Here is a 21,774-nt window from a genome sequence, read left to right as displayed (position 1 = left end):
ACACAGCTCTGTATCTCTCTGTCTTTAGAGATATGTATCTTTATAAACACGGAATCTTTACAACTATAGAGATACGCAAGAGATAACTCTCTTTCTTTGAAAATTAAAAGAGGTCTCCAAAACAGGAGGTAGGGATGTTTCCTTCCTCCCCCGTTCCCCACTGCAGGCAAGTCAGGGCCTAACTGAAGCCACCATGAAACCATGTAGCTGAAGACCCAGAGGTGCGTTTGAGTTACGGACTAGACCATCATTAGAGAGGCTGCCATAAATTAAAACGGTCAAGCAGCTGTACACAAGTGAAACTGAGATGGCTTTGAAGCCACTTTTCCGCTTCTTACTCCAACGTTGTTTTACATACAATGCTTTACCAGGAGAACCAGAATTGAATCTGCTCTTATAATACATTATGAATACATAGAAACTTCAGACAGAACATTTAACATAAAAAAAATCACTGAAATTACAGTCTTAAAACTGTAAAAATAAATTACAAAGAAACCACAACAAGTTTAACTGGGGTATAACCAAACAGGAATATAAATTTGTAAGCTTTATTTGCCTTTTTGTTTTCTAGTTTCCTTAATTGTAACAGTTAATGACTGAAAAGTTTATTGTCTAACAAACACGAACTACTCCCACAAAAATCCCACCCAAATCAGCTAATATGACATTTAAAACAAAAACAAACAGTACAAACTGTAGAACTGTTTACCACATACCTTACAAATAAGAACTTTCAGTGTAGGATGTCTATAGATTGAATCCTTTTGAAAATGGTTCACCTGTTGCCCACAAGCTGTACAGCTTACAATTCCATGTAGTCCTTCCTCTATAGAAGAGGATTATAAACCACACATTAATTGTTTTCATTTTTTTTTCTTTTAAGAAATCTGTATATACCTATTTCATTTTCTTACAATATTTTGGTCTGTTCAGTTTTTCATATGCCTTTATTACTTTACCATCCAGCATCAAAGAAATCCTTCTGCAACCACTCGCCATTTAAAGACTGAAAAAATTTTCCTCTCGTTTCTATACTTCACTTTGGACCAAGTTACAATTTTTTTTCCTTTGAGACACTTAATTTGGATTAACTGGTCACCTCATGAGAACACACCTAAATAAGAGTCATCACTAGAACTTATTCAAAGCAGCCCTGATACTCTGTACAACCTTTCTCATTTAATCTTTGTTCATAAAACACCATTTTAATTCATATTTGTATCATGGTATTTCTTGCACACACAGTCTTAGTTTCTCAAAGAAAAATACAGGAAATCATTACAGGAGATGCATGAAATCCTTATAATAGTGCCTGAGAAACCCTGTTTCACTTTTTGTTCCCTTCTTGCTGATGGTTTTTGTTTTGTTTTTTGAAACTACAACTTTACTACCCTACATGTTCCCACCACCTTGCTGATTTCTCCCCCAGTTTGTGTACCACTCTGCTGCCGTATCTACACTCAGTCAACAAAGCGTTTCTTTAATGTCAGTCCCCCAAATTCACTTCGAAAGGTGGTGAACTTCAGGTTGGAAGCTTGCTGCACGCCAGGCTGTTAAACCAACTAATTAATACTATGAGACCATTCTGTTTCTAGCATCAGTGATGCTTTCAGGAAAAAGGAAAATCATTTGTGAAAGCTCATACGCTCAGTTCATACAATTTCAAAAACTTCATTTGGGATCAAGCAGATAGAGGTTTGACACAGGATCACTTAACAGTGAGTTGCCCTTTGCTGTCATGCTCAGTGAGCAGTAAAAGGAAATTAACTCAAATGGTTAACTTAATAGATATAGTCTGACTACAGCCTATTCTTATTTTTTTCTTTTAACTATGGCAGAATCAGAACCAAGCACCAACACCACAATGTTAAGGAAGTGAATGAACATTCTCAATGCACAAGAGAAGCTACTAACGATTTGCTATTGAAGCACAATCTCAAACAGCTTACAGGCCATTAAGAACAGCTAACACACCCTTACAATTCTGTCAAAATAGCAGGTCTGAAATTTTGAATACAGGAGAGGCTGAGGGAGCTGGGCTTGTTCAGCCTGAACAAGAGAAGGCTGAGAGGGGACCTTAGAATGCCTATAAATATCTGAAGGGTGGGTGTCAAGAGGATGGGGCCAGACTCCTTCCAGTGGTGACCAGCAACAGGACAAGGGGCAATGGGCACAAACTGAAGCAGAGGAAGTTCCGGCTGAATCCGAGGAAGAACTTCTTCCCTCTGAGGGTGACGGAGCCCTGGAACAGGCTGCCCAGGGAGGCTGTGGAGTCTCCTTCTCTGGAGATATTCCAGAGCCGCCTGGACGCGGTGCTGTGCAGCCTGCTCTGGGTGACCCTGCTTGGGCAGGGGGTTGGACTGGGTGACCCACAGAGGTCCCTTCCAACCCTGACCACTCTGTGATTCTGTGTGATTTGGTGTTTTCAACTTCAATGCATGCATGATTGCATGCACTGCAGAGCTCAGGGACTTGCAAAGCAGCTCTTATGACCTCAGATCAGCACAAATGCTGCTGGTAAACACTGAATAAATACATCTGTCAGACTGTACTACTTGGAAGAGAATACCACATTCTATCACACCAAGCAGCACAGAAGCCTACCCGGGCTTTGTCAAACACCACAGTCCTGACACGGGTGTAGTAATCACAGAGGGTAACACCCAGCTGATGGAGAATAAACTATTCACTGTCACATCCCGAGCCACTTCCCCCTCCTCTACATCTTTAAGGGGAAAGCACTACTGCCTCCTTCCTAAAATCTGCAAGTTGGCACCAGAAAAAAAGAGGGGGATTTATGAGAAAACCCTTTGTAAACCATGTTAACTACTACAAATGATGCTGATCCAAAGACACTGAACAACTATTAATTCATTAATATTGAGAAAATACTTGCTTAAAAACCATTCCTAACTATGAGTTTATTGCCAAAAATACAACCATAATCGTTCTGCAGACACAAAACTGGAAAGTAAGGACTGACACAGTGCCTCTGACAGTCTTGGGTAAGAGCATGCAGATGCTAGAAAGGCAAGAGTTCTGTTACTGCTACTACTTCTAACATAAACAGGACATAAAACTCCTAATAAAAATGTGAAGATGCACTACACGAAGCACAAGACAGACTGGCATTTTTATTTCGTTGTTGTTATTTGCTTGCACTGTGCGTAGAATTCAGGATCTCCAGGGGCTGGGAACACACACCTGCCTGCTTAAACCAGCAGTGCTGAAGTCAGTACAGGCATGGGCTAGGCACCTCACTCTAGCAGCAACAGAAGTGCAAGCGCCGTTCCAGGTAACTAGAGTTGCTGCACGCAAGTGTAGAATAACTGGATCTGCACTACCTCTTCCATGCATATCACATACCAAAGCTGTTCCCATACCTTCCCAATCCAGCTGCTCTTGAGGAAGACTGGACCCGTCCCTCGCCTGGCTACCTTTCTTCGTCTGGAAATGGGACGATATGGGAGCGGGCAGTACCTATTTCCCTGAAGGCTGACAGGAGCTTAATTCATGCACAGGCTAGCTTTAAAATCCAGTCAAAGACTACCAGTAATGACACGGACATAGCTGAGCTGGCCCTGGATAAAGGCATGGCTTAAACAAACTCTTTATGTCCCTTCCAAAACTATTGTCTTCTGTCAGGCACCAGCACATGAGTAACCAGTCCAGACAGTCAGAGGAAGGCCTGCAGATTCTCTAGGGATGGAGAAAAAAAAACTGGGAGTTGTCCCGGGGATGCAGACACAGGGCACCAAGCTCAAGTAGAAGAGTCCTACCCATCTTGTTAACACCATACCCCTGAAGATTTACAGTGGACCTCTTGCAAAATCGTTATAAACACAAATGGAAAAAGCATTCCTAAACTCTGAATATATGCATCTTGCATGAATAGAAGGGAACTTTCAAAGACTAATAATTTAGAGAAAACATCAACGCTCAAAACGCGATTAAAATCATGCATGAGCCCATATGTATGCACAAGCACATTTCTACACTATCACATTTTACTCCTCTTCAACCACAGATGGAGAAATAGCACTTATTGAATTATAATAACATTTTAAAAGAGAGCAACTGTCTCAAATGATACAATGGGAAGAATGAATGATGTGTACAAGAGCTGTTTGTCTGAATATCCCGGGTATTGCTGTAGGTGTGTGAATTAAGATACTGCTAGAAGTATTAATGAAAATACCTGCCTTCTTACTGGATACTTTACACATAATCCTCCCTCTCTTTTACTTTTTGGAAAAAAATGAGAGAGATTAATTTCTGTTATCACTGTTATCTACCTAACTTCTCCTCAGTTTTAGCAGCAGCTGTGGAAAACCAGCTGGCATAGCAGCTTTTCAAAGTTAATCCTCAGAAAGGCCCACTGGTAGGGAATTTTCCACAGTTTCAAAACAAAACAAAGTCGTTGAATTGCTACAGGTTTTAGGTTTCTTAGCTCACTGATTGATAATATGCCTATACATGTTCCTGCTCAAATATGGTTGCTTTCTTGGTGAGTCACTGAATGTTTCCGTGTCAATGGTGTTCCAATATAATTCCTTAAAAAAGGAATACCTGTAACACCTGATGGCAATCAGGCAACTGTTCTGAATACAAAGCAAGAAGGGTCCATATGGAGTACCTAATGATGCATCCTATAGCTACTGAAAATAAGAAGTTTAATGAGAACTAATCTTAGCTTTCACTGCTGCATTGCAGGGGCAGCAATGGAGGCTAATTTCAGCCAGCTAGAATCCTTAATGAGCAAAAAGCCAGAAGAGTGGAGGTATTTTTAGGATAATTTATTAGAAATATGAACAATTTTAAATGTACCAAATGTGGTCATACGCAACAATTTAAACCCATTTTAATAAATGTTTCAAATTGTATTTACCTCCGCGCTTTTTGGGAGCTTCAGGTTTCATTTTAACGGCATTTCTGCTTCTAAATTCAGGCCCTTTAAAATCATCTTTGTCTTCATTCAGCACTGGCTCAGGCTGTACAACCACTGTACCTAGAATAATTTTATTTAGAAATTGGAAACCATTACACATCCAAATGAAGTGCAAAAGTCCTGTTTAAATAAAAGCCAACACATTACCTTAAAAAAAAAATTCAATCTGCTGACTAAAACTCAACAAAGTTTTGAATGCACAGATGTCCATGAAAAAAAAAAAAAAAAGAAAAAAAACCCAACAACCAAACAAAAACCCCACAACACACTTCAAACTAGGTCTGTTTTGCAGTTGTAGGTCAACAGCCAAAAACTGAATGGGCTACGAGCAGCAAACTCTGCTCTCTCTGCCCTGGTGTGGTATGTGCAGAACAGGACTGTCATACAGGGTGTGTGCTGTACAGAAATCTGCAGTGCAATGGTACAAATAAAGAACTTTGGTTGGGTCACTTAAGTCTATCAAAAGCCTTTAGAGTATCTACTCTTTTCTCTCTTTTCCCACTTCTACAGTTTCCCTCATCTTAACTTATTTCAGTGTGAAATAACAATAGAATAAAACCTGGTTCGTCTTCAACAAAATTCAGAAATTCACTTTATTTAAACAGAAAAGAGTCCTAATCACAATCATGTGAATGAAAAACCATCCTTCCTACTTAAGAGCTCAGTTTTAATACTTTTGTTGTGAGGACACTGGAAATAATCTGAAGTTCTGAAAAGATAATTTTAAAGTTATTGCTTTAAATACTGCTACTCATGCCATAAACAGTAGCAGTCCCTCCAATTTTTCCTGTCCCTTCTGCAGGTTAATAAAACTCACACTATAGTTAGTTAATAAGAGCAGGATGTAGGATTGTAGTATTGTTTTAAAAGGGTGCTTAAGAATAGATCCAATAATGACATTCCCCAAAAAAACTTTAGTTTTGCTTTTGTTGATGTAATTGTGATTAACCTCAAAGACAGAACAGTAAAATACATAAGACTTACAAGTGACAGAGTTTGAGAGTTCTACAAAAGAACAGAAGTACATTATTTCCCCTGTTTCATGTTGGTTTTATACAAAAGTGAGTAGACATTTGAAATTAAGCCACCAGCACCTCCTGGTGTACACACAGATTAAAGTACGCTGGGTTCAATACTATAGGTGCTTGGTTTGCTCTCATAAATGCGCATGCACTGGGGGTGGGGGTTGTCTGTGAATAAGCACATACGTTTATATATAAAAGCCAACAGGACCCAAGACAGGCATTTTACTACTACAGGTGCATTCTAGTTAATTATTTATGCTGCATCATAATCTTGGCTCATTTGCTGAATTCAGAAACAAAGAAGGACATCAACTACCTTTAGGCAAGCTTTTCATATCAACATCGTTTTCTGAGTTCTCATTTGAAATATCTTCATTTACAGTTTCATCTAAGATTTGTTCATCATCTGATCCGACATATTTTGTTACAACTGTAGGTTTCCTGCACAGACAGAAAAAAACCCACACTGTGACAAGTATTACATAGTGCAATACAGGTAAGCCTGGTGCTTTGCAAGCAAAACATCGTACTAATTGGGGAAACCTATGTTGGTTTTAAATTAAGACATTATGAGGTGGGATGCTCTGAGTTACTACAGTAAATAAGTTGTAGGCTAATTTTCTTGGTAGAATTCTCCCCTCCTAAGTGAAATACAAAGATACACTAATAAAGTAGTTTTGTTTTGCAGGCTTGTCGTATTTTTTGTCATATCAAGGTTCAATGTGTTTTTAAGAAGGTATGCAGCAAAGTCATGCTTTCAAGAAAAAAGCCTGAATGCAACACATGTGAACGTCTGCTCAGGGATTTTATACATCATTCCAAGTTTAACAGGCAGCGCAAAGAGAACAAACAGAAATTAGCAAATGACAAAAAGCAGCCTGGCAGAAAAGACGCTTGCAAGGAAATCAAGGAAATGCAGAAATGAAAATGCTGACTGCTGAATAAGAAGACCAGTTGCCAGAAGTTCACGCAAATATAATTTAGAACAGAATCCATTAAGATGAATGAATTTACTATGTCAGGGCAGGGAAGAAAAAAGAAAAAGAAAAAAAAGAATGTTGAGCATAATTTTCAGTAGTCTTCTGGTAATTCAGGAACTACTGCAGGATACTGTTTCTGTCAGTATCAGGCACAGTGCGATAAATGTGTGAGTGACAATACCTTTAGTGATAGACAGGAGGCAAAACAACAAGACTGAAAATGATATAAATGAAAAAGAGTTCAGCGGGACATTGGCTTCAGGAGATGAGGGAGAAATTAAAGCCAAATATAAAAATCACACTTGCAAACATGGAATCAAGACAAATAATATTTTTCCTTCTCCCTTTTCTGTTTAATTTCAGCAGACATAATAAAATAAACAAACTTGGATAAAAAGGTGAGTGAACAAACACACAACACTACTAAAGCGCAGTAAGCAGGCGGCTGTTGAAATCGTGCATTTAGAAGAGCTCACCTATCTATATGGCACACTAGGGTTTAAAAAAAAATCATGAAGGACCAAACTTGAATGAGCATCAGCTGAGAGCAAAAATGAGGAGGAGTTTTACCAGAGTAAGTCTGCAGTTACTTAAGTCACAAATAATTTGTCTTCTGCAAAGGTTCAAACTGGTTGGTAAACAGTTAACTCCATACTTTTTTAACTCAAAGAGCAAAATAGGATTAAGCAGAGAGAAAGTTTATGGCATTTTCTGCACGGGACAACTTAATAGCACCAGTAAGGTACATAAAGCCTTTTTTCTGTATGACCCAATTTACATTTTTGGAAGAATCCTGCATATCGAAATAGCAAGAGTGAAGGAACAGTTGTATAAACACCTTCATCCTGAAGACACAGGATAATCTTGTTGTCTTTGTTAATAAAAATCAAGCTTTATGATCTTAATCTTTGACCCTGAAAGATGGTTTGAATTTTAAGTGCACTAAGAGGCATTTGTTTTACAAGCACTCTGCTAACTTACTGGATTTATACTGGCATATACTAGAAGTATCTGGCACAGCGCATGGACTTTTCTATAGTTTCACATGCCAAAAAGTAATTTATTTATTTTTATTTCCCAAACCAACCTTTTTGAACGTGATGATCCCAAGGATTTTGCTCTTTCTGAAGAACTACTGCCCTAAAAACAAGAAAAAAATTAGAAAGTCAACACATTTGTGACCAAGTGACCTGTCAACAAAAACAATTCCTTACATTGACTAACACACATCTCAGAAGTCACCAGTGCTCTTACAACAACAACAAACAAACAAAAAAAGCAGTAAAAGCATTAACAAAAAGTGACACACAAATTCCATGGTCATGCCAGTTCAGTTAAACTAAGTCTATGGAGTTTCAGATCAGCAGTAAGATTCCAAGAAGTCATTATTCTTTTAAAAATAGATTTAAAAGTAGGTGTCATCAAACTCTAAGCGAAGTCACTAACGCTCACTACCCTCCCCATGCATATATCTGAAGAGCAAATAAGAGAGGGCACTGTTACAAGCTGAGACACTCAAAGAGAAACACTGAACCTGTCCCACACACTGAGTCTTCATGAAATTGAGGAAACACTCTCCTTGCAATTCTCAGCTTGCACTACCTGCTGGAAGCTGTCTAAGTTTTCCAGAGCAAGGACTGAGAAGGGCTCGCCATCACCGGTCGGTCCTAATCACAAACCGTTCTGCGGCCTCCTGCTCTGCGGATCGTCACTGCAGTGCTGCCTTGCGTGATCGTCACTTGGAAGAACAGCCTAACTCACACATAGCCACCTGCCTCCACATCGCTGTGCATTTCCACTTTTTTACAATTCACTGGGATTCATCACAGCACTTAGTGCTGCAGGAGCTTACGCAGGTCTATGAATGTTTTTCAGACCATATGAAGAAACCATCATCTTTCCTGACCTACAGATAGGGAGGCTTCCTGCTGGCTGGCGCTGGGGACCTGTCACTAGCACGCACCCAAGAACTGCCAGCAGAATGCAGACACTTGGTGTCTGGCTCCTATCCCAGAAAGGGCTGACTGTCTTTACAGAAAAACTGATTTTTCAGATGTTTATGCACACATGTCATAACTAGGTTTGGACACTACCAAATAAATATCTGAATTTACTGCAGTAAAGACAAACTAAGGCAGGACACTGGCACTTGCGCTTTCTCTACGTATTACCATATTGTCAACCAGAATGTTTCCACCAGGAGAGCAGACACTGGTAAGACATACCACGTGAAAAATGTCTTTGATGTATATAACACTATATAGAACAAATTTGCTCATGTTTAACAAAGATCCTGCATCTCCATCTTTTTCTCTTTTTTAATAAAGGAAGCATATTTGCCTAGAAGGACAACTAAGTACCTACTGTTATCTGAGTATCACGGTGTGTCAATATGAGGCAGAAGCCAATTCTTTTAAACCAAAAATAAGTAAGTGCCTGCTTACGCATAAGCTGAAGAACAGAATAAGGACAAAAGAATATTAACCGAATTTCTTTAAAAACTCACTCTGCATATACTTAATCTGAATCAATTAACAACACTCTGCATTTCTTAACAAAAACGCAACTGCATACCTCAGGTTAGTAAAACCTAACACTCTGAACTGTTAGCGACATTTTTCCCAGGAATTATTGTGCATCAGAAAGACAATGAAGTTGTCCAAGTAAATGAATGTATTTCAATAATTTAGAAATAAAGCAGGTGCAGGGAGAAACAGGATTGCATGCATATGCCTAAATCAAAGTATCATTCAAAATTTAATTTTAATTTTAAATTTAAAGTCTTTTACAGCCAATGTTTCTATTCAGCAGATATGATGACATTTACCGCATGGTTCTGACAATATTCTTTACAAATTTATTGTAAAATGAACAGAGTGAACTCAGCATTTTCTATACTAGCCATTCTGCACTAGTCATGCAACTAAAATTCAAAAGCATTTTTATTCCTACCTCTTCTCTACTGTTCTCCATTGAAGCTGGACTACTTTTGGGCTCTCTACTTTTACCTATGGAGAGAAATTAAAGGAATCCACTGAAATGGGAGAAATATTAAAAGTTCTTCATTGTATGTCACAGCATCGTTTGTGTTTCACCAGCATGAATAAAGTGACTGTGTGACTTTCACAGACAAACTATTGCACAACAAAACAGAGCCCACTGTATGGCATAATTGTTACAGAAATCATTTAGAAATTACTTTCAGTTAAGGTGCTAACAGGCTGAAAGACAGCCTTCCCACTGGTGAAGAAATATTGAAGAAATGAAAGTGTAACTGTATATGCGGAAAAAATACAGTTAGTGCATTTTTTTAATCTCCAAGAAGTTACTTAAAAGTATTTTCTCTTATACATCTTGACATTAAAAATGCATTATTAAATCTGAAATCACAGAACCACAGACAAAAAGCCCATTTGATTCAGGGCATGACAGAGAATTCCCGTTTCTTGACCTTGGGAACTGTGGCAGATACAATCTAAAGACATGCAACCTATTTGTATCTGTTCCATCCAGCAGTCCATGCTGGATGGAAAATGAAGGGAAAGTTTCAAGTTCAGTGATTCAATGACACTTGTATGAAGTTGCTCGAAAGGCTTAGTAATCGCAGTATTTTAATAGATGCACTACTGAGAAACATGCAAGTGACGTGGCCATATAATTACAGCACACACATCATGACCATTTGTGATTTTAGCATACGACTGCTAGCACTGCAGCGTTACACTTCAGTTTTGGGAAAAACAAACAATTTTCTTTCATACTTCAAAAAAATTAAATTACTGTGATTCAAAAATTTAATGTTGGGTATTTGACCTAGGCTGAATTGTTTGGCTAAATTTCAGCCAAAATTATCCAGCCATTTCTGTATGTAAAGCTAAGGGAGGAGAGAAAAAAAAAAAGGAAACAGCCCAAGGTTTTGGCCCTTTTAACTACCTGAAATTTCTGTTCTGCAATATTACAAGCATTCCCCCATTCTGAGGAAAGAACCTGAAATTTAGAAGGGTAACATTTCTTCTGGAGACTAGATGCTGCCTACCTTCTACTCTCGACCAGTTTTGCCCAAGTGATACACCCATGGGAAATACCAGTTTGTACGTGCTCAGTAGATTTCTTTGCATCTGGAAGCTACAGCCTCTGTAGCTTCTGCATTCAGACTGCTAACCAGACTTCACGTGCATTACTCCCAAAAGCAACAGAAGATGCTCCACTGTCAGTCCGTATGTGTGACTGGGCCGTAGGTGCGCCAGCCCATGGAATGACGGAGCACGCTGCATCCCCTCACAGCTCCTAGGACTGACCCAGCTGCACTTGCTGCATCCCGTGCTTCGGGGCTATGAGAGCGCAGGATTTCCCCTGTGACTGCCGCTCCAAGGCACGGGCTGGTCACATGAAACAACAGCAGGAAGGCACGCTCATCTGCGCTCTCAGTGATTCACCTGCTGGCACCCACACAAAGTAGAGGAGGGAGACATCCAGTTTAAATGCAGAGAGGATAAAGAAACATTATTCAGGCTGTAAAATCAAGTACTCCAACATTATGAAAAGCCAAAATGAAAGTTACGGGAGCAATTTCACTTTACTTATCATTCCTAGCACATAAGCGTTATGGTACAGTTCAGCTCCACAGCAGTGCATGAGATAGCAGTGCTCTGCCAGCAACTGCTTCATATTGTAATTGACCTCTGTGTGTGTCAGGTACATGATCCAACTCTCTTGAGCCATGCTTAACTATCTTCATCATCATCTCCCTCCTCACAACACTCTATCTAGTAGTTCACATATCCTCCAAATGGTGGAACAAAACGAGTTCCTTTACTACGTAAACCAGATTTGGCCCCAAACATGTCCATCACCCGTACATTGAATGAGCATCCTGTGGATTAAAAAGAAAAATGATACAGTTGTTAAACACAGTATCACCATGCACAGAAAGTTGGGAGGGGAAGTAAATTTGCAGAGTTTATTCTGAAATTTCCTAATATTTAAATGTTTACTTCTCAACTTTTCAATTTAATTTTTTTTTTTAAGAAATAACATCTGAGAGCAAAACATGGCTGCTATTTCTTAGTAAGTGTAACCCTGTTTCAAACTACATCTGTATTTTAAGGCAAGCAGCCAAATTCTACTTTGCAACCACACAGGGTAAAGGGAAAAGATTTCTTTTTCCCAGTATGCTCCTCAGCAAAATTTGACTCTGAGATGCAGCCACACCACTGCTTAGTTTATTATTCTGCTGAAGTATCAGAGTATGAATAATTTCTTTTTCCTATGTTAATAGTTCCGTTTGATGCTGACACAAGGAGGTTAGCGCCACATGGCAGCAGACTCTCTCAAAACAAAACATTAAAAGATAATGACTGCACACCAGAAAAACCTTGTTAAGTTTATTACTTAGGACAACAGGAGTTTGAAAATAAACTCTGTAACACAGCCAACACGCTCTCATTCTCCTGTACTCCATCTCTTCAACACAACTTTTAGCTCATTAAACAGCAGAGATTGAAGGTTTTGCATCTGTATCCAGTCCTAGTTAAAGTAGGAAACAGTTTTAACCTAGTTAAATTTGGAAACAAATCCTGTTCAGTACTGTTATGAAATAATTTCACTTTTTATGACTGTAATCCAAACAAAGTGTTTAAAATTCATTACCTGTTTCTAACTTGTAAACAAAAATTTCTAATACTAAATTTGACCTAGTGTAGGTCTCGAGGTTTTTCAGAAGTATTGCTTTGTTTTCAAATGTTTCCAGATTACACGCAGAAATCTTTTTCAAAGCATTATAAAAGCGTAATCGCCAGCACTTCTTCACAGCTACAAGGACTGCAAAAGCTTTACTTCAGCAGGAAAAACAAGATACTGCACTCACACCTTCAGGAAAACTGAACATAGTGAACACATGCATGTTTGACATCTCCTGTTTCACAGAAGGTAAACTGCCAGTAGGATGAGCTTTTTGTCACATTTAGAAAAGATTTGGAACTGAAAGAAAGATTGTGTCAAAGGCCTCTTGTATATTTAATATATCACCACTTAAATCACACTAGGACTTTGCATAATTGCCCCAGTGAAGTACAATATAGTGAAATAACAACATGAATGGATTCAAAATAAAACATAAAACATCTTTTTACCTATGGTTTTGTTTTTAGGTAACGCTGGAGGAAAGTTTGCGTCCTCAGATTCTTCCGATGAGTGAGCCAAGAAGTCATGAAGTTTCTGCACCAATGTATTCAACTTGCTTTCACTGTTAAAACACAAAATAAAACTTGGTTAGTTATATACCTCACTAATTAAATTTCTTTCAAGATTGCTAAATCTCAATTAGTACACGCCTACAAAAGAAACTCAGTTATTGCTTAAGCATTTATTTCTGCAATAGAATATCAAAGTAAATAAAAACCATACAATTTCGTTAACTAATAGGTACAGCCTTACTGACAAAAAAGCACTAAGGACTCTGTTAACTGTAATAATAAAAAGCCTTCTTAAAATAGTTTTTATTGTTTAAAATTATTCACAAAATTCAAGAAAACCTGAGCAGTAATATTGTTATGATATGAAGACAGCAAAAAATGAATTTAAGATTCTACTTTGTCAGAAGCTGAACAGGTAAAAATAACAAAAGCTTTTTTTACTACCAAAAACGGAACCTTTGGGGATATAAAACACAAGAAATAATAGCAAAATTTCACCTACAACCTTAGAAATGAACCGGTCCACTGAGTATGACAGATCTACACGCTTACGCAAAGCTTATATTAAATCAGTCACATTGTGCTGGTTCTGGCTGGGGTCGAGTTCGGTTTCTCCCCAGCAGCTGGCACGGGGCTGTGGTTTGGATCCGTGCTGGAAACAGCGTTGATAACCCCGGGATGTTTCCGTTCTCGCTGCGCAGTGCTCACACAGCGTCAAGGCCCTTCCTGCTCCTCACACCGCCCGCCAGCCAGTGGGCTGAGGGTGCGCAAGTGGGAGGGGACACAGCCGGACAGCTGACCCCAACCGACCAACGGGATAGCCCATACCGTGACTCATGCTCAGCAACAGAAGCTGGTGAAAGAAGGAGGAAGGGGAGCACGTTTAGAATGACGGCGCTTGTCTTCCCCAGTAACTGTTGGGTGTGATGGCGCCCGGCTTTCCTGGAGATGCCAGAACACCTGCCTGCCGACGGAAGCAGTGAACGAATTCCTTCTTTCGCTTTGCTTGCACACGCAGCTTTTGCTTTACCTGATAAACTGTCTTCATCTCAACCCACTAGTTTTCTCACTTTTACCCTTCCCATTCTCTCCCCTATCCCACCCAGGGAGAATGGGCAAGTGGCTGTCTGGTGCTCACTTGTCAGCTGAAGATAAACCATGGCAGATGCCCCTGTTACTGTATGTTCTGTATTAATTTTGTCAAAAAACAACCATGTAGGTTCAGATAATTTCTTAATCTGTTTGTATGAGTATTCATAATTATTTATAATAATTCTTACCCTGGGAATTTTCACTAGACAGTTTTAGACACCAGGAACTTGTATATATACTTATTACAGCAAAAGGGCAACACCTTTATCCTACACTTTTATTAAAAAGCTATATTGCTTCATAATCTACATGTTACTTCCTCTCATTTTACATTATTTCAGATTTTCTCCCCCCAAAGCTTCTACAATTTCCTGAGACGAGTGCCTTTTTCTGGCTGCAAGCACACCGACCGAGGCCAAGGACAGTCACCCCTTCCGACCTCCCTGTAACAAACGTTACCACGCTCAGTTGTTTGTCACCACTTCCCTCCTGGACGCTATCAGTCCTCTAAAATCTGCCAGCTGCTACATCTGAGTCATCATACCTTATCTGCTACTACATACCGGGTTTCAAAACTGCTGAACTACACTACCCCCTTCCTAAGTTAACCCAGTTAAAGGATACAGGCTTCCACCCTTTTCACTTTTTATCTCTCCATTACCTTCAAAATAGTCTTCTGATAGAAAGAAGAAATAAGGTTTTCTTCTGTCCCTGTTTTACAGGTTGTAGGAACTTTCAATTATTTACCAGAAGCTCAATCCACTCACCTTTGCCATCTCTACAATTTCTCCAAACACATCAATTTATTAACTTCTTATTTTCATTTTAACTATTCTTACTAAAACAAATTCTCCTAAGGAGGACACTCAGGGGAGCACACTCTTGAGCAACAAGTGAAAGGGTATCACCACATTAATGTGAATGACTGTTTAAACCAGTGAAAATATCCACATACAAACCAGCATACAGCATCCACTTAAAAAAAATAATCTGTAATTTCTTTAAATCTTCCGAAGTACTCCAAATCAAACAAAATAGCACTTTGTAATGGCAAGATTTTCTACATGTGTAAAGGACACACCTCTTCTGCATCTACATATACACCATCAATCACTTGAGCAACTTTGACAGTGTAACAAAGCCTGTTTTACTCTCAAGTGTATCTTAAAATTTTTCTCTCAAGCTGCCTAGAAGTCTTTCCCTCTCATTACTGGACTCATGCTGCGACACAACTGCCAGTCCCTGAACTTGTGCTTCCCTTTTTGTCATGGATGGAGAGCATACTTGGAAAACATTACAGAAAATGATAATGGTACACTTCAGTTTTAACAGATTCCATGCTCTACTTTAGAAAGGAGATTTAATGACAATTTAGTCACATTAAGTTAAAAAAAAACTAAAGAGTTGTTCAGAATTATTTGATAGTAAAAATACATAAAGAGATTTCATATGCATTCCAGATGGTCTGAAGAACTAATGAACATTTAGAAAGGCCACAAAATACATTTTTGGTAGTAAAACCAAAACCAAGAGAACCCACATGTGGAATTCTGTTCATTTAGTTTATAAACTTGTTTTGGTAACAAAGAAAATGGGAACTATAGATGAGTTATAACATTATTGTTCTCAATACAAAACAAATTCAGAATAGTATGCATGTGTCTTTGTGACTAACACTTGGAACATTATCTACCACCATTTATTAACTCTTATCCTAACTAGCCTAAAATTATCACCCTTAGAGCAAAATGTTCATGCTGGCAAACAAAAATAACAACAACAATCTACAAACTAATGCTAAAGTCTTTTCAACTTGCTTTTCCTCTTGATTGTTCAGCATTTTGTACCATAAGCCTGTGTTACAGAATATCAGGTCAAATGTAAGTAAAGGTGTTACACTTACTGCACTTCACCACAAAGAAACTTTAATTTAGGGCAACGCTCTACCTGGTTTTGTACAAAAGCTATTTTATGTACTGCATTTACAGTAGACTATAGTACCCATAATCCTTCTTAAAGCTTTTACTGCAAAATCTTTGTTCTTTGTAATATATTAATAGACCCATCCACTATTAAATTGATCTCAACCTATAAAGTGTGTATTTTTCTAAACGACATAGGAGCCTAAAAATTTAGAACCATCTCTGAAGCACTAAGTGAAGCAAGCAGTCTCCCTCTACCATCTAGCAACAGTCCTTACACTCTTCACTAGTGTTTTCAGGCTTGCATGTTTTAAGCAAAGGGCTTCACCACCAGTATAGAGCTATTTCAACACTGTTTAGCCTAATTAAAACAGCAATGAAAGGAAAGGTGTCCTACTATTATTGGTTTGGCCATGAACCTGATTTGTGACCTTGGGAAACTATCTTACAAGAATACTATTTCGTGCCTAAATTCAGAGCAAGTGCTGTAATCTTAAGCAGTGAATGCCTGGCCCTTATTAGGATAAAAAAAAAGTACCTGGTAGGCAAATCACGCATCAGGCTAAACGATGCTACAATTCAATAGAATACATAACAAGAAAATGAAGGGACAGGTGGTGTCCTAATCTAGACATAATGCAACCTGGCTGTTGACTGCTATTCCCCTTCTACGTGCTCACCTGTACTAAGGTTTGCGTGGCCAGGTTTTGGTAGCAGGGGGCTGCAAGGATGGCTGCTATGAGAAGCTGCCAGAAGCTTCCCTCGTGTCTGATGGAGCCAATGCCAGCTGGCTCCAAGACAGATCTGCCACTGGCCAAGGCCAAGCCCATCAGCGACAGTGGTAGCGCTGCTGGGATAACAGATCTAAGAAGGGAACAAAAAAAACCTGCCGCACAACAGCAGCTGGGAGAGGCCAGCGAGAAGATGTGAGAGAAACAACTCTGCAGAGCCCAAGGTCAGTGCAGGAGGAGGGCAGGAGGTGCTCCAGGCGCCGGAGCAGAGGTTCCCTGCAGCCCGTGGAGCAGACCACGGTGAGGCAGGCTGTCCCTGCAGCCACGGAGGCCCACGGGGGAGCAGATCCCCATCCACAGCCCAGGGAGGACCCCACGCCAGAGCAGGGGGATGCCCGAAGGAGGCTGCAACCCTGTGGGGAGCCTGCGCTGGAGCAGGGCTAGAGCGTGAGAAGGAAGAAGTGGCAGAGATGTGTGATGAACTGACCACAGCCCCCATTCCCCATCCCCCTGCGCTGCTCAGGGGGAAGAGGTAGAGACAACAGGAGTGCAGTTGAGCCCAGGAAGAAGGGAGGGGTGGGGGGAAGGTGTTTTAAGATTTGGGTTTATTTCTCATTACCCTACTCTGATTTGATTGGTAGTAAATTACATTAATTCCCCGAGTCAAGTCTGTTTTGCCCATAACAATACTTGGTGAGTGATCTCCCCCTGCTCAAAGGCACAAGTTTTTTGCATTCTTCTTTACAGTTGCTTCAAGTTAAGTCTCCATCAATTTCACTTTTGAAGTTCAAAGGAAATAACTGCAGAACAAGGATTATACAGACAAAATTAAACAATCCTTAGGAAAAAAAATGAAAGAAAAATAAAACCAGATGTGCTTTTAAACTGCTGGTCTGCAGGCTACCATCCTCTGCTTCAGACTGTATCCCTATGTGAATGACAGAAATCCAACAACCCACAGCAAAAGTCTGAACATTTTAAGACAATGGGAAGAGGAAGGGAAAGAAAAAGACTACGCCTACATTGGAACACAGGAAGGTTTGGTGCTGATCACCCAATCTCCGTGCTACATACATTTCAGTAATTCAAACTAGGTGCAGTCTGGTTCTGCAGACTGAAGAAGCACCAGCAGCTGGAGCGCAGAATGCTGATGCATATCTTTCAGCTCAGTTCCACCCAGAAGGCAGCCAGTTTGCGCACTCCAAGCCCTCCTTGCATTATCAACAAAACTGAATAAGCAAGGACAGTCTGGAGACTTCTTTCAAAAATGCTCTTCTTAATTCAGATGCTAACACGGATGCACCCAAAGTTCTGCAGGGGACTGGAAAGCATTTCTATGTCTAACGTGTTACAAACACGCTCATGTTTTAAAATTATTGTTTTATAGTAAATAATGCTGAAATTGATGTAATTTAATTAAACATACAATTTCAAAACTGGTACTAGGCATCCTTCCTCCCTCTCAAAAAAGTGTAATTTCCTTTCATACTACCTAAGCCTTGATGTAATCAGGCCAGTATTCTGTCACCTGCAAATATTCATAAAAGTTTTTCCTGATGAGGAAAAGTGTTAGACTTACCCCAGTTTGAAGATTTCAGATACAAGGGCAGAGCCTACATAGCTGTTTCATACAAAATGTGTCAATATCATGGCTGAACACACATGAATGAAATAGCCTAAGACTGTTGGAAGGACTGAAAGATGATAAAACCCACCACAGAAGTTAGGTTTTTTCTTATCCCTAATCAGAAAAGGCATGAGCACACCTGCAATATCCCAAGAAGCCTACTTCTATCAGAAAAAATACCTAACCAGAAAATAAAGTCAGCCTGCCATTGTATCAGTTGAACAGGTAAAAGAACATGCTTTTATAAAGGCGGGGAAACAGAGCACTTCTATCCCAGCGGTTGTTTTTTAACTCAACAATGGTTTTCCAAGGGCAAAGCAACATGATATCGTATAGCCTAGATCGGATTAATATCTTTGAAACGTATTTATACTGATCTACCAATTACGGGAAAACAAGTGAGCCTTTACAATTAGGATTCACACTGCCTGTTCCAGTTGGCATGAATCAGCTCTACTGCCAAAGGACACAAACTCCCATGCCGCGACACGCACACGCACCTGATGCCACCCATACTCTCAGTTCTCTCCTTTCTCCTAGCTTCAGCACAACTGTTTGTTTTGACCAGTCCACAGAAGCTGATCCATATTAAAAGCAGCCATTTCTTCTACTGAATTTAGGTAATTTCCCTAACCAGCTCACTGCTCAGTGGCAAGAATGTGTCCACAAGCAGAGGTGATGACAGTCTGAGCTGGGGAGGAAGCAAAATGCTATGTGAGCTTGAACTATCACGCAGCTGCAAAACTAGAGTTGTCAGCTAAATGACACCGAGAATCACAGACTCATTTAGGTTGGAAGAGATGTCTGGAGATCGCTCAGTCCAACCCCCCAGCACAAGCAGAGGCAGCTACAGGAGGTCACCCAGAAATGCGTCCAGCCAGGTTCTGAGTGCCTCCACAGCTGAAGGCTCCAACAACATCTCTGGGTGACCTGCTCCAGTGTTTGACCATTCTCACAGTAAAAAGTTCTCTTGTGTTTAGACAGAATTGTACCACATTAAACTTACTAAATCCGATAGAGCCAGAAAATACCCGAATAATGAAGCTCTAACTGAAAAGAGGTGCAGGCATCTAGCACTCCATCAGACTTGGAGATACTATGCTTCAGACTTTGTTAACACAGACTCCCTCTTTCACTTTGTTTAGAACTGACTTTAAACCCACAGGGGCTTAATCAAGTGATACCTAGCACACTTGAAGACACTCAGTGATGTGGATGAAGTAACTTTGGAGCTTAAGTACAGCACAACAGGTTCAGACAAGTAAACAGAATTATATTCCTCCAGACACACAAGGGGAATGAAAAAGCAATGGTTCAAAGTCACTAAGAGACCCTTTACTCTGTTCAAGGAAGATTACACAATTTCTTTTTGCCGAGATGGTATTCAAACAACCCTACCAGTATCTGGCCGAGAGTCACTATGTTTCACTAAAAAGTGAAAAATCCTTTGTTTTTTAACCTGTTCCTTCAACGGGAGTTTAAAATAAGAAAAAAAAAAAAAAAAAAACCCACACAAGTTAAGACAATCTAATTTTGGTTGGCTTAACTGCCACACAGAAGTCTGTATCTTCAATCGCAAAATAATCTGTAAGATGCAAACAACTGACTGCAGTATTTTCACCTTTATGACACAAAAATCATGGCAAACTGAATACCTTATTATATTAATTCAGGAAAGAAAGCTCAAACTAGCATACAAAACCTGTAAAACAGAAAGTTGTGTTTAAAAAGCATAAACATGGTTTGTTTAAAGGGAAAGAAGGGCTCCACATCCAATACCATTATCATCTTCTAACTCTAAAACTGTCTCCCCTTCTGCTTCCTGGAGTTTATCATAGATTCTCAACGAGATATTATTCATTACAAACTCCAAGAATTAAAGCGTGTCCCTTCAAGTCTTCCAGATATTCCCAACCATGTTTGCTACGGGTTTTAAGGGCTGTAGTCCATCTGAAGCATAGGTTTTTATTTTACAAGATAAAAGTCATCCCAGTTTGCCTCACTGTGAGTCCTGAATTTATTGCCTAATTTTTGTTTGTTTTGCTTTAAACAACAGATGTACTTGCCTGACAAGGCCTCTAGAGTCGAACCTATGGATCTACTAAGACAGAAATTTCTACAACTGTGCAGCTTTTGAGACTTGCAAACAAGCGGCCTAAATAGCCCTAAAGTTGACACTGGTCAGCAACGTGTGCAATCAAGTTCTTAATTTTTTCACGGTCTTACTCCTCTTTTAAAGAAGAAGAAAAAAAAAAATCAACATCAATCAATCCATCATCCATCTCGAATGACAACTGCCTGGTGGCTAGATGTTAGAACAAATTACAAAAGCTTTATACTCTTCCCCTAGTGTATCAGGGCACGTTACCTACCATCTTCTAAAGTTAATATAAAACCTTCCATTATATTTGCCACTGAATTTCTACCGTTTCTTCTTTCTCCTCCTGACTCACCAGTTGAACAACTTGACACCAACCTACCCGTGAACTGATTCACATTTCCAGATCACCTGCAGGCACAAGCTGAGGTCCAGTGATACAAAATGTGATTTCTGGAGGTTCAGCAGTATCCTTAGGCTTTCCTGTTTAGAAGAGACACATCTAGTGATCCAATCTAAAAACATACTTTGTCAAAGACTGCAGGCATTTGTTTTTATGGTGAACACAGCATGTTTTAGTATTGTTTTTTATATTTTCTTTTGGCGAGGTATATCCACATAAAAAGCACTAACTTTTCCTCCCTTCAGCCAGACAGTGCAAGCGCTCTTCCATAACGGAACCAGGAAGTTCAAGTTTCCACAAAGTTATGGCCATCCTACTACAGAATATATGCTGTACACCCCTTTGTCACACCAAATTATTTCATAGAAAATGAAGATACCTTTAGTTAAGCCCTACAGAGACCCGGACACAAAGTTTATAAAATCCTAACAGAGATAGCATTGTACTAAAACAGAAATAACGAAGTCACGGCAGTAAGCTCCTCGCTTAGAGAATTTCATTAGAGTAGTGCAAACACACCGGCTCTGGGGCACACCTGGCACAGCAGACAACAGCCAGCCAAAAGTTCTCCTCTTCTTGGGGGAAATGCACATTCCACGACTGTGCGAATGACAGCTAACTTAGACCATACCTTCAGAGAATACAGAAGATTGCTATTGACTTATTTCCAATTAGATTACTGTGGCATTAAATAACATCCCTCGAACAGCCCTTACAATATCTCTCAAAGAAATTCAAGTGATTCAGCAAT

The 21,774-nt window shown here is 39.6% G+C and overlaps 1 protein-coding gene across 2 annotated transcripts in view; it reads right to left on the bottom strand.

Moving 5' to 3' along the window:
- The window catches only part of ATRX (ATRX chromatin remodeler), an 86,715-nt gene that overhangs the window by 61,283 nt on the left and 3,658 nt on the right, over nucleotides 1–21,774 (bottom strand). For both annotated transcript variants that reach the window (XM_075435910.1, XM_075435911.1), the window contains exons 2-7: nucleotides 13,088–13,200; nucleotides 9,909–9,964; nucleotides 8,044–8,096; nucleotides 6,293–6,417; nucleotides 4,892–5,011; nucleotides 720–829 (exon numbers count right to left, since the gene is read on the bottom strand). In XM_075435910.1, the coding sequence (XP_075292025.1) occupies nucleotides 720–829; nucleotides 4,892–5,011; nucleotides 6,293–6,417; nucleotides 8,044–8,096; nucleotides 9,909–9,964; nucleotides 13,088–13,200 (577 nt within the window). The remainder of the gene's footprint in view (nucleotides 1–719; nucleotides 830–4,891; nucleotides 5,012–6,292; nucleotides 6,418–8,043; nucleotides 8,097–9,908; nucleotides 9,965–13,087; nucleotides 13,201–21,774) is intronic.

The sequence above is a fragment of the Opisthocomus hoazin genome, chromosome 14 (assembly GCF_030867145.1).
Source record: "Opisthocomus hoazin isolate bOpiHoa1 chromosome 14, bOpiHoa1.hap1, whole genome shotgun sequence".
NCBI classification, from domain to species: Eukaryota; Metazoa; Chordata; class Aves; order Opisthocomiformes; family Opisthocomidae; genus Opisthocomus; species Opisthocomus hoazin.
Note: the sequence above shows the minus strand (reverse complement) of the source record. Positions and strands in the feature narration are given on the sequence as shown.